Source organism: Geospiza fortis, unplaced genomic scaffold, assembly GCF_000277835.1.
Source record: "Geospiza fortis unplaced genomic scaffold, GeoFor_1.0 scaffold397, whole genome shotgun sequence".
Taxonomy (NCBI): Eukaryota; Metazoa; Chordata; class Aves; order Passeriformes; family Thraupidae; genus Geospiza; species Geospiza fortis.
Window position 1 is genome coordinate 675,294 of NW_005054537.1, and position 14,561 is coordinate 689,854.

General features: G+C 34.9%; 1 protein-coding gene across 1 annotated transcript in view; it reads right to left on the minus strand.

Annotated features, from left to right (window-relative positions):
- CWC27 (CWC27 spliceosome associated cyclophilin) overlaps positions 1–14,561 on the minus strand; it is a 95,627-nt gene that overhangs the window by 69,390 nt on the left and 11,676 nt on the right. The window contains exon 10 of the mRNA XM_005429298.3: positions 11,404–11,579. Coding sequence (XP_005429355.1) covers positions 11,404–11,579 — 176 coding nt within the window. The remainder of the gene's footprint in view (positions 1–11,403; positions 11,580–14,561) is intronic.

Consider the following 14,561-nt stretch of genomic DNA (forward strand, 5'->3'; position numbering starts at 1 on the left):
GGTCCACATAGGAAAAAAAAAAGTTTTAACTTACCCTCAGATTTTATTTCACAGGGTAAAAATATTTTTACGTAGAAAACTGATGGTTTAGCAATCATTGTCCATTTATTTACAACAGACACAGCTGAAGATATACAGACATTCATATCTGAGCATATACAGAAACCACCCTACATTATTACTGTTGTTTTATGTTAGGGATTAAACCCCCCCACCCCAAAAAAGAAAAGTACTTAAAATGTAGAAAAGAAAAAAAAAGATTCAATAGCTCTTTCTGTTCATATATCAGAGAAAGGCCGATATGATATCTGAGAATGACATATTTTTCTGTTTTCTTGAATTATCCAAAAACAGAAAGAAAAGCAAGTAAAAATAAGCATCAGAGGAAAAAACGAAGCAACATGGTCATGCAGTTTGCTTCCAAGTGTTTTTAGAAGGCTTTTTTCTTTGTGCCATGAGGAACACTGGTTGTGAATAAAATGGGGGGAAAAATTTAGAGAACCAGGGGGTGAAAGAAGAAGGGGAAACAGTAGTGTTATTCTTTACAATGAGAAAATATAACTCCAATAATTATATGCCTCAGAGTGATAAAGTGTTTTTCAGCAAAAATAACAGAACTGTAACTTAGATTAATAAAAAAAAATATTTCTACTACTTGCGGACACAAAGAAAAGACAGACTATCAAACTATCTTGTGTGAAGAAAAAAACCACAGCATAGTATTTGATGAAGCTGACACATAACGAAAGCTGGGGAAAACTGTAAAATGCCACAAAAGAAGATTAATGCTTAATCTACCTGATGCACCAAAGTCCAAGAGAAATTTGGTAGAATTTGCAAATAAAGATATGTTAATAGAAGGCCAGCAGATGGGTGAAAAAGGGTCCAAGAGGAGCAAAAAAGACTGAAAAGCAGTAGCATTTTTCTTTACTTAATAAGAAAGGCAATTACCAAAAAAAAATTTTGTGGGGTATATTCTTTACATTAAAATGGGATTTTTTTTCCACCAAAAGATAAGAATGAGATTAAAATAATTTAGGAGGCTTGCGTGCTCTATTAGGTAAATCACTGGATGAAATGATCATAGCAGCCTTTTCTACCTTATCCTGTCAAGGTTCAGGCTTTTTGGATGTTTTCCACTTTCATAAGATAAACAGCTTCTTCTCATTAGAAGCAGATATACCCTTATAAGGATTCAAGTTGGGTTTCCTTTATTCATGTTGATTCAGATTTTATTCAACCCCTCCAACCTTACCCATTCTGTGATTCAGATCAGAAAGTTTTGTAATTTATTTTGTTTCACTATTATCAAATTATCAACTACTATAATTACTAATTATCAGAAATGTAACACAACTTTTTAGGTAATAATTTAATTATTTTCTTTTTATTTACAAACCATTACTCATTATAAACCTGTAACCAGAATCCAGTAATCAACATCACTTCTTTGACACTATATTAAAAATACTTATTACCTGCTTGGCTCTGTAGAAAGGCATGTACAAATAATAAAAATACTGAATTGTAATATGGATTGAATGTCTACAGTTACACAGCAAACGTGATGTTTAAAGAAACTGTTTGAACATACTCCAGTCATCCTTCACTTCAGTGCCACTTTAAGATATACCACTCATATTTATAGAAAATATATCCTACCATAGAAAGAAAACCCTCAAAAAGTCTCTTCCCATGCTACTCAACTCTGTTGAAATAAAGAAAGGAAATGGAGCATGAACATTTAGCAATTAAAAAGTACATGGCTATACCACTGCTAAATCCATCTTGTTATGTTACAAGAATAAAAAAATCACATGTGCAGCTAAACAACTGAGAACTCTCCAACTCTTTGAAATGGTATCTTGCCCACTATATAGTGCTAACAATTCACTGTATAATAAGGATTACACGTTCTCACCTCCCATTATGCTAACTGCATTTTCACGGGTCATATACGCATCCTTTTTTCCAGGTGACTGAAAAATGCACACACAAACTTCACCTAAAAATACACTGAGTCTTGCCAAGTAGCAGCAGGATGAAATATACCACAGTAACAATCCCGTCTTTGTCCCAGCCTAACACTCTACCTATTAACAGGCTTTGATGCTTAGCCAAGAAAAATCTCAGTGCTGGGATTCTGGTTTTTGTGCCCAAACAATCTGGGTTTGTGTTTAATATAGTGTAGTCTGCTTTTAAGTTACTGCCAATCATTAACTCTACAAAGAGTGTGTCTGGGATTATTTTGTCTTTACAATGAATATTATTAACGTAATAAGGGAGAAAAATTTACATTATTTTGAAAAGAATAAGTGAATCGTGCAATCCTTAGCACTAAGAAAATAGGCTTATTCAGAATATAATTTCAGTATTGCTGAAAACAATTCTGGAGTAATCTTTTTTTTTCTGTGTGTCAGTAATATGTGTCCAAAATACTGAATTTCTTGAATAAAATATAAAAATGCAGATTGAAAGAAACACTAGATTCTTAAACTTGCAGGTAACTTCAAAACTAATTTTTATTACAGGAAAAGTAGGTAATTGTTTACAGCTTCTTAAACAATTACAGACACTATCATCAGTTGAAAAATGACTTAGGAACATATTAAAGAAAAATATGAAACATTACACTTAAATAAACCAAATATTATTACTATCCTTACAAAAAAATAGACTGAAGTGATCCCTCATGCACTGAGGAAAAGAAATATATAAAGCAAAAGAAAATATAAATTAAATACACTTTTAAAGCATTCATACTATGAGATTAGTGTAGAAGATGAGAAAAAAACTAATAACAAAATGACTTGATAAAACATATAAAGATTAAAACAAGAGTAAATGTCATTCAAGGTTCTAGTCCCAGCAAGAGGCTGCTCCCATTCCACTGTAAGACTGATGTCTTTTATACAGTATACTGTGGACAGAAGGTCATGCCCACCTTCTATACCACTAAAACTTGCTTAGAAGTCTCTTGTCTATGACAGCTTACTTCTGGCCTTGGTTTTTGTAGCTGACTTTTTAGAATTTGATGTACTGAGATTGTGTAAGCAATCTATTCTACAGAGAATGCCACAAGCAAGTAGAATACTCTAGTTGTACTAAAATTGGCAAGAAAACCAGGCCAAGTGGACAGGAACAGAAGACAACAATCTCTTGACACAGTCTTAAAAAGAAAAAGTCACTCAATCCCAAGGGTTTTCTGTTGTTTTCACCAAAATATTCTTTTCTCTCCTTCATCCTCATACCATAAAATTATCATCAAATTCCAGTCCAACGGAACTTCATTGGTTGTGAGGCTTATTTACGAATTTTTGTTTACATTAATAGTTTTACTGCGATCATTGAATCATGTAAACATTTGCAAAAGTGAGCATTTTCATATGACTGTGGATAAATGGTAATTTACAAATTAGCAATTTCATTTCAAATCCTTATTGAATTTATATACTACAAGTCACTCAAAGCATACAAAATACACATGAATTAATGTAGAATCCCATCAAAATAAACATCTGACAAGTAGGTAAGTATGACTGTAAGAATGCAGGACCTGTGGGTGACTGTATAAGATATAATTACAAAATTAGGATATCAGTACCAAACCAAAATACTTTGAAAACATTTCCCTTCTTTCAGACACCTGAAGTATATAAAACAAAGTCTCTTCCTTTTTTCTCTTTACATCTGTAGTGAATTTGTGTGTGTGTGTGTGATTTTCTAGTTTAATATTTGCCATAGTCAATATCAAGCAAAGCACCATAAAAGTATCTAACATTCTTTTCCTGGGGATCTGGTGTATAAAGATATCTTCACAGATGCCAAAGAACTCCCGAACAGAAACAAAGTTCAGTTTATAAATTACAAATATGTGGAAGTATTTATACCTTCTGAAAGGCAGAAACTTAGTACTGCTATTGTATTAACACACTCAAAACTGGGTTTTAAAAGAATACATAAAAAATAAGTTCCTTTTTCAGGTTACTTTCAATTCCCACTGTTTTTGATACCTAGCCAATGAATTCCCACCAGTTAGTGTCTGTACTTCTTCTTAGCGCCACAGGAGAAAAAAAAAGGTTTTCTTTTCTCCTGTGAAGGTAGCTTCAGCTTATGCATATCTGCATATCATTGCTGTGGCTATAAAACACAAGACAGTGTTAACACAAGTTACACCCTTTGGTAAAACAATTTTAAATGTATTTAGAATTCAGGAGAGTCCTATCTGAAAACCACTGGAGGCATGTGTCATTTTGTCTACTTAATTTCTGACATAATCTCCAAAACTCTTCAAAGGTAAAGCCTCACTTGTGCTCTGAGTACAAGCTGAGTTTGGCATGTGAGGCAAGGATTGTATGTTGGAGCACCTTTAACTACAGCATAATGCCTGGAAAATGTGTTGATCTTGACAACTGGCAGGTGCTTTCCCTGTGCTTATGCTGTAAAGTCAATTCATAAATAATGGAATTACTTTCAGTAATAATCCAAATTCTACCCCTTTACTGAGGCTGAGTCCTGCTCAGATTTCCATAAAGTGCTTCTCTAGTGAAAGAGCACTGTCCTGGTACACACTGAAAATACATAGGTAAGGTACTACTTGCATTATCTCCTACAATCTTGTCAGGTCCTTACAGCCAAGTTTGCATGCTTTAACTAATACCTTCTCAAGAATTTATGATGAACAAGAAAAATTGTCTAATATGATGAACTAAGAAAAAACTAGTGTTCTTGACGTACTGTATCTAATGCAAATAACTAACCTTATAAAATTCTGCTTGGAAACAGTTCAATCAAGATACAGAACAACAGAAAGACTAATATACTGCCATACTGTTCTCTATATGTATCAGTACATTTCAATGCCAAGTACTTCTCCAAGAAGCTTTTCAAACAACAATTCAAACCAAGAGTGAAAGAACAGAAATGGAAATATATTAACTGCTGAAGGACAACAAGTAGAACACTTAGAACAATCCTAAATATGTTTAGTGTAATAAAGGCCACTGAAAGTTATGATTTAAGAGAAACATTTCAATACCCTGAATTGAAATAGGACTTGCTTATTTGCTCTCTTGAAATTCATCATTATAGGAGCTTTTGCACTCTTACAGAAATACTGGTAAGAATTTTATTCAATATTATTTAAAATTATTTCAATATGTGATTAAACAGCTACTTTTGCATGAAGTTGAAATTTATCCACTTAAATATAAATTGCTTAAAATTGTTTAAAGCTTTGGACACATTTTAGTGTCAAAATGGCCTGCTTCAAATTAAGTTAAAATTGAACAACACAAGATGTTTTGCCAGTTTATTACTAATGATGGCTCCTAGTTTTAAAAGAACATCCATACAAATGGAGTGTATTAAACACAGAGTGAACAAGCCTTTTCTGAAATACATAATTAATGATTTTTAATAAAATAAAAGTATTTACAATTTCCTCATGAAACACAAGCATTAGCCTTAGCAAGAGATAGTGAACCATGGAATGGTTTGGGTTGGAAGGAGATTCAAGAGGAAGAATCTTAGAATGGTTTGGGTTGGAAGTGATGGTTAACAGTTATTGCCTCCAGGCCCCTACAATGTGCAGGGACATCTGCAGCTAGATCAGGTTGCTCAGAGCTCTGCTCTGCCAGACCTTGAACAAACTGCATGGTGGAGCATCCACCACCTTTCTGGGCAGCCAGTTCAGCATTTCACCACCATCATTGTAAAAAACATCTGTTAAATCTAATCTAAATCAACCCTTTCTTTTTTGGAAAAAAACCAAAACCATTGCCTCTTATTCTTATTGTAAAAGACCCTGCTAAAAAGTTTATCCCCATCTTTCATGCAGGTTTTACCTCCCTTGCCTGGCTGGTCATACTTTTGAAGCAGCCCAGTTAGTTTCCTGGGCTGCAAATGCATGCTTGCAGCTCATGTAAAGTTTCTTGCCAGCCAATACCCTCAAGTTTTCTCCTCAGGTCAGCCCTCAATCCATTTGATGCTCACTCTGTGTTTGTGCTTTGAATTGCTCTGACCAAGGCGCAGCACCTTGCACTTGGCATTGTTAAACTTCAGAGTACAATGAGCTTCATTTTGAGAAAAAATCGAAAGAGGGGAAATTTATGTTTCAGAGTAGCATATAAATTTTGACACAATGCTATCAGGGAGTTTCTTAGCAGAACTAAGCATAAGTTCCTGACTGGTTGCTAACTTGGCTAATTTTACAATCAATCCAAAAAAGCTGAAAATGTGCTTCCCAGTACATACATGTAAGGAAGTCTTAAAAAAAATAGCAACACAAAACAGGCCAGAAGACCATCTTCAAGAAATAGATTACGAAGTTATTTCTTAAAATAGTTGTCAGAGGCACATAAGCACTGAGTAGAAATATACCTATTCACTCCAGGGAACTCTACTAAATCCATTAGTAGTGAATTGTACAAACTGTCACAGTAGCAAATTGTCATATCAGAACTGCTAGGCAACCTGGGCTTGCTGAATAAAACAAAAGTTGAAGATCTAATTGCCAAAATCTAGGAACTAAAAAACAGAGAAAATGACAAACTAATTCTCAGAGAGCAATGACTGAAAAGAAACTGGAAACCCCAAGCAACAAAAGTGATAGCAGTTGAATATCTGTATGAAGGGCTGATGTAAAAAAAAAGTTGCTGCTCTCTGCATACAGCATTATTAAAGCTAATAAGAGATTAATGATGAAAGAGATTTAAAGAATGTTGAAAAATTGGAGATGGTAAAGAACCGAAACCATAAAGTAATTTGAAGACTAGAAAAAAATTTCTTACTGTGAAGGCCAGAAAGAACTCAATGTCTACAGCATATTGAAAGGACTCAATTAGAATTTAAGTGGTTGAAGTAAGAAAATACAGCCTGCTGAAGCGAACTTCAGAAAAAGGCACGGCAAAAAGTAATTCAGTGGCTACAAGCTGAACCCAGACAAGTTAAAATGTAAAACTGGAAGAGGTACCATTAGGAATCATGTATCTAAGTACTGGAAGAGAATACACTCACTGACTATGGAGCAAACTATGCTCTCTTGATATCTAAAAAAAATATGTTTGAATGCCTTTCCAGTTCAGCTGTAGCCAAACAGTGAGTTCAATACAAGGGTAACTGGCAGTAAATTATGGCATGAGATACACAGTTTATCTAATTGTCTCCTTCGGCTTAAAACACTTAAAAGAATACCTGAATTTGCTGTACGAAAACAGCAGCAGTTCTCTAGGTACAGTGAAGTTTGAAGTCAAAGAGTTCAGAGAGTTGCAAAAAGAGTTTCTATTCAGAACCTCAAAAGCCAGTTTTACTAACATATAATGTCTATTTTCTAAATAGACAAAGCCTGATAGTAAGTTACCCTTAGTTGAAGAAAATGCTAGTAGGATTAGAAGTACAGTTATTAAATTTAAAATAGTAGTTTTGTGAAGAAACATATCTGTTAATATAGAAACAGATAAAACTTAACATTCCAATGTAAGTAGCTCTAAATATATGGTATTTGCATCATTTTATTATATTATTAACAGCCAACATTAACAGAAAAGTAGTTGCTAAACACAAGATGAGATACTAGATTAAGTTTAAATAAGTAGAAACATATAAAATAAGTAGAAACATACAAATACACATTTTTACTATTTTTCACTGTGTAATGCTTGTATTATAAGCACAAGGAAACAATCACACAATAAATACATTTAAAACAAGATATTTCAACATAAATTATTAATTTACAAATACAAAGTACCTAACTCAATTTATAACAACTGCAGATTTATAAAGAGAAAAATTTTGATTTCAAGATCTTTTAAAAAAGATTTCCATGTGATCATGTAAAATTACCTTTGGCTTTTCCACACCACAGTACTATATGAGCATTTTAGAAAAGCAAATTCGCATGCTCAGTGTGGCAATGTTTATTCATGTCGATGCCAAGAAAATGTTGAGGTGTCCTGACAATATTCAATTTTTACTGTATGGTCTGAACTGGATTTAGCATGAACTTGAAGCCCTGCCCAGCATTATTAACTATTTTTATTATGATTGTGTCTAGGTGACAGGACTGTGGGGGTGTAAGTTTTTGTCCAAGTAATATCATGTTGTCTTTCAATAAAAAACTAAGCCTGAGGAAGTACATCTTAAAAACTGTTACATGTTTCTGCTTTAAGGATGAAGGAACTAATTACTTATATATGCACAGAAAATATGTAAAGCTTCACATATGATTTATTTTACCCATGAGAAGCAAATGGATATAAGAAAATAACAGGAATGCAAAGGAGTGCCAATAGAGCTACTATAAAATACTTTAATAACTATTAAAACAGTTAATAGTAGTAGTAGTATTTACTACTATTCATCTCCTTGGGATGGTAATAGTTTGTAAAACAAAATAAATGTGATTACTTAGCTCAACTGCAGATTATAGGATTATTAAGAGAAAATATACAAGAGGAAATGCCAAATTAAATTCAAATTTAATTTGAACTACTCATAAAGTCAGCTTCTTTTCCTCAATAGTTTAGCTATTTTAAGCAGTTATTTCGTATTGCCATTTAATACCACATACATTAAAAGGATGCAATTGAACTTGATTATCCAGTGCAAAACTGTACAGTTCACTGTATTTCACCCCATACTGCATGTCTTGTAAACAATAAGCACGGAAAATTTTTAAAGCTAGTAAGCAGAAATGTGTAGCACTCGAGCTCCACCTACAGGATGAAAAGAAATGTATAAGAAATATTTTTAATTACCAGACTACAAGAGGGCTATTTACTCTGAAGCCTTCAGATGGTCATCTCAAGCCACTGCCATTTTACAAACTCAATGCAATGCTGAGAAATTTTATTACTTACGCAATGATGGCAAACACTTCTTCTATCTCTAAACATTCCTATATGTAAGCAGCTGTTTTACAGTGTGAAGTTTAGGTTTAAGCTTTCTAAAAAACCCCAGACCAACAGAACTTCTCTAACAACTTGCCAGAATGACTGGGAGGCTCTTTTTCTCAAGTTTCCTTATCTAATACAAAGTTGTCAAAAAAAAAGCTATTTTAAAAATATACATAAGAGGTTAAAACACATACTGAAATGACTGAAATTAACCTCACCATTTGAGCACTTCAAGTATGGTTGCATTTAAAAGTGGTATTGGATCTCCAGTACCATGAATTTGAGAAAGTATCTATTGTTTACTTACTGCTTCTCTAAAACAGACCTTACAAATGCATTTGGATTAAAAGAAACTGATACAAATGAATACAGTTTTGCAGATGACGTCATGCATGTTAAAAACGGTACTCTGAAACAAATGTTGTTAGAAGTTCTATTATTCTACTAGCACACTTAAGTATCTGATGAGAAGAAATTTTGATAGATATCAGAAGCTTCTTCACCCTATGATATGTCAGTAGACATTACCCTCAAGCTACGGATAGTCCATCCAACTTTTTGTTTGATATTTACACCTCCCACATCTCTGCCTCTGATAAACACAGGCTTTGAGTACAGTAGGTGGTGAACACCCACGCGTATATTATTAAACATTACCAGTACACTGAGAAAATAGTCACTATTTCAGACAATGAAACTTGATATTGTTTATCTTACTTTATCTAAACAGACCTCAAATGTAAAAACACATTATTTATAACAAACAATATCGTGCCTGTGATTTTCATGCCAGAGGACTGCAATTATTTGGAAAACAGTAAGTCTAGAAATTTATGTTACTTGTGATACTAAGCAGTATTTCCTAAGGCTCTGGCTCCCAACTGCTAAAAAGGCAACCAATAAAACCCTCTTCTGAGTTAAGATAACCCATTTGGCCTTAATACTATTACTACTGCCTCCCTGAAAGAACAGAATAACCACAGAGCACACTGACCAACCACATGCAGAGCCAGCAGGTTACAGACTGACTACACAAATGTCTCTTAAAATAAGCTATAATATGATGCAAGCTTGGGCCTTTTGTACCTCATTCCTATGGGTGCCCTCTTGCCTTGTATTCTCTTCATGCTACAAACTTGCTATTACACCTTAGTCAATTTTGTTTCTAGCAGCCATTCTAATAAAACCCCAGGGACAATTAAAAAGATTGGTGCACAGGTAGCTGGACAAATAGGTAGGCAGTAAACATGTACAGATTCCAAAGCCCTTTGCTGCTGTAAAGAAGTTATTTGGCTGCCACATAGTTCAAGGTTCTTTTTCAGAGAGAGCTTTTCTTAAAGACCTTCAAAATTTTAAGTCCTTGCCTCCACTACTGAATATGGCTATCTAATGCTAAACTGTAATTGTTTATTCTCCCCAACCAAGAACAATTCACTGACTCTCAGAAGCTTAACATTGTGTCAATCTGAACCACAGGACTAGTAACCAGATTTTGGGATTGAAGTTATCCATCATACTCATTGATTTCTACTTCCTGGGGACCATCTGTCTACAGCAGCAATACTACAGCCGCCAATTCCCAAAGCAACACACATCACAACTTTTAAGACAACAGAAAGGAAAGTCAGGGAGTCTGTTTTACAAGATGTTTCATACATGTTCTTTAAAAAAATACCTAGTTATGTCTAACATAGCCATAAAATCATGATACTCTATTTTATGTACTGCCATTTATGCTATATGTACTAATATGTACTGCTCTTACTGAGAGAAAGGAAAATTGAAAAATAGAAAACCAGGGCTCCAGAACCAGAATTTCATGCTGGTTTCAGCTGAGGTAGAGTTAATTTTCTCTGCAGAAGCCAGCATGAGGATGCGCTTTGGACTTGTGTTGAACACAGAGCTGCTATATAGAGAGCCAAAGACTGTTGATTTTTGTACTGGAAGCAGGAGAACTGGAGTGCCTGGGAGGTATGAGAAGGCAAAGCCAGGACAGGTGGCCCCAACTGACAAAAGAAGTAGTTCAGGACATGTGACATCATGATCAATATGAAAAGTGGTGAGAAGAAGGATCATATGAGTTGGAAGGGATGTTCACAAACACTGGCATAACTAAATTACATGACAGGAATCCATGCTTTTATGTCTGTAGAGAAAAACAGATGTAGAGAAAAACAGACTGCTGCAGTGTTGGAAGGCTGGTATACTGCAGGGTGAGTACTGTGTTATACCAGACTTCACTGGATGACTCTCCTTTCTGTGAGTCTCAGGGGTGGATGGCTACTATGTGTTACTACTGTGTGTTATCACAGGTAAAGAACTGCTAAACTCAATCTTACAACTGAGAAGAAAGACAAAGTAAAGACTGACAAATACATACAAAGACGCTTTATTTCTAACTCACAGGGAAAAATAAAACTCCCATACAAGGAATCAATAAATTATGAAAATCTTAAAACTGTAAGCAATCTAAAGAAAAACACATACCAAACAACACAATCCTTACCTGCGACTAGTTGTTTTCCTTTCTGTCTTGGTTTCTTCCTCTTGAAGTTGCTGTTTAGTGTTTTCACTTGTATCAATTTTCAGTTTCTTGGCAATGCGTTCCTTTGTTTGAAATCTCTCATTACTAGCAGCTTCATCTTCTACACTATCAGCATCTTCATCCTGTTCCTCTTCATCCTTTATTGATTTAAAATGATAAAACTACTTCAGATCTTTTTCAGTACAGAATGACAAATATGGAAATCTTTTTCTTACAAATATAACCTCTTCCGAGAAAAAAGCAAACTTCAAACAAATATATCCTTATTTATGTCGAGGTAACAAAAATTTACAAACATGACAGTTTCTTTTCCATACACAAATTACTTCTTATCTGTAAGGGCTAAAAAATTAAACCAGTCTATTCTAGACTATTAACTCCTACAGGTCTATAGATGACACCACAGCAGTCTGATATTACCTGTACCATTGTTCATGAATCAAAAATTTGATTGAGACAATACCATTGTCTCAATTGTATCAAGACATGATGGTACCATCTTTCATTTTCCACTGAAAGAAACAACTCCCTACCACATGGCTATACTACAGTCATGATGGGATAGAAGAGGTTAGCCCATCAGATCCCATTAGGGAATTTACAAATACGAATTGATTATAACTGTGAAATTGTTACAAGCTTAATGAATTGATCATCATCATAAGCTGTGAAAACCTGTGGAATTGATCATTGCAGCTTGCTACAGAGGTCAAAGGAGAGGCCTCAGGCCTCCATACCTAGCACAGGTAGGCAAAAGGGGATAAAGCACCTTGGATCAAAGACATTTGAAGGGAGAAATAGTTGGAGAATGAACAAATGGCCTGACTAGACCAAGGGATCTAAGTCTGACTATTTCCTTCGTTGAAGAAGGAAGTCTATATGAACCTTAACTGAAGAATGACAGCTTGAAGATGACACGGTGTATCTTTTCACATTTACTTTGGTGTGATGCTCATCAGCAAAAGGAAAGCGTAAGATGCCACGTGATTCTAATTTTAGCCAAAGACAGAAAGGACACTTAGAAATAGCAATCCAGTGGACTTCACTGTATCCAGGCGACTGCCAGAACATAAGCACTTGGGAAGGAAGAACATGTACATGTCCTGGGTGTTACACACAGGTAGGAGGAAGAGTAGCATGAAGACCATGCCCATAAACATGGAGAAAGAGAGAATAAGAAGAATAAAAGCAGCAAGAGGTAAAGTTTGGGAATAGAAGAGAAAAATCAAGAATTAGATTTCAGAAGTTGTAGTGGAGTCACTGTTTAGGAATCTTTAGACTACTATGCTTAGATTTGAGATTTAGGCAAGACAAGACCAGTGAGAAATAAGAAAGAAATCTCTGAATATTTAGCACAGTAAAACAGCTGAATATTTTGCCAATGAAAAGACAGAAAAGTTGTTGGGGGAGTTTTGTCTGTTCCTTTTTAATAGGAGAAGACAAACTGGAACAGGATCAGCATTTCCCTTAATTTACCAGAAAGATACTGTTTGACAGAGGAGATAATGAGACTTTGTAGAAGATTTGCTTACATGATAAATTGTCAGAGAAATGGGTGACTACAGACCTCAATAGCAGGGGGAGGTCCAAAAAAAAAAAAGTGACAGGACTGTGTTCGAAGTCTTTAACAGTCAAGGATAAAGACAGGCTCCTGGTGGAGATTTGACTAGGGCTTAGGTAAAAGCATTACAGTGACACACAATTAATTGGACAGAACTTCTGGAATAAAAATGTACAACATTAGACAAATGGCATTTGCTAAGTAGTAAGCTAGTTAAAAATTGCAGACATCTGAGTAACAGGAAGAGGGTTTAAAAATGGAGAGACAAAATGGTTTAACTTGTCCCACTTGGCTAAATCCCCTACTTCCCAAACCACCCATCAGCCTCAGTTTGCAAAGTATTTCACCATTTTTCTTCTAGAAAAACACTGAGAAAATAGGATATGCCCTTCCTCTTCAACTGCTTTCCCTCCTGCAGCTCTACTCCTTTCTCCTACCCAGTCTCCTCCTTCAGTCCCTCTCTCTCTCATAAGTCCATCTGATATCAACAAACAGATCTAACAATAGAGTCAACAATCCAGACTGAACTGCATGGCACCTCAAAAGGGAAGTGGCTGTTCTGTTGGCTGATAATTGTTCTCCATGTGACACTGAAATGCAGAACTGCTTGCCTGAAAGTTGTACTACTTCTAACTGCTGTTATTAGCTGGGTGGAGTTGTCCTATTCTCCTCCTTAATATGAAAATAAAAATGGTAATGAGACATTTTGTGACAGAATGACTACTGGCTACTATATGTAATATGATTTTCCTGTTGAAGGAGATTATTGAACTGAGGGGTGGATAACTCATTTTATCTACACACAGTACTGCATGAAACTTACTGTTCAGCAACTGACAGACAAATAGGGAGAGGAAAGGAAATTGTGCAGAAAAGAAATGTCACTGGTGAGAAAAAAATTGTTAATAGATTTCATATAATGTTTTCATTAATGACTTGGGCACAAAAAGAATCCTAACAAATAGCTATGAGGTACTGCTAATACAAAGGCTCTCTCAAAGAATTAAATGTATAGATTTGAGGACTGCAGTAACAGAAACAGGATGGTATTTAATAGCATGAACAGCAAGGCTAGGTGCTTAGGGAATACTAACAAGAGTTTCTCTTACATGCTATGGGCTTGTAGGCTGGGGGAAGTACGAAGATCTGGAAGAATTATTTGCTCCCAGGTTTGGCTATAAAACTACCAACACGTTTCAGCTGTGTAAATGCAAAAGTGATCCTGTGATGTGTTAACTAAAATAACTCCAAGAGATCATAAAAAAATAGTACCACTTCACAAGACCCAGGTAACTGCCTGAAGTGCTACATCTTAGCTGAAATCTTAAATGTAATGAAATCTAAAGAGAACACCTCCCCAGGAAAAAATGAGAAAAAGCCTTCATATTTCTAACTTTGGCTTAATTAGGTATGTTTATTTAAATTTTTATTCTTTAACCTAATAAATCCATGTTCTACACACCCCAAATCCAGTTTGCTTAAGAAAGGCATATTTGAATATCTGAAGAATTACTAATTAAATAGCATTCTCCAAACCCTTCCAACCCCAAAATGCTCC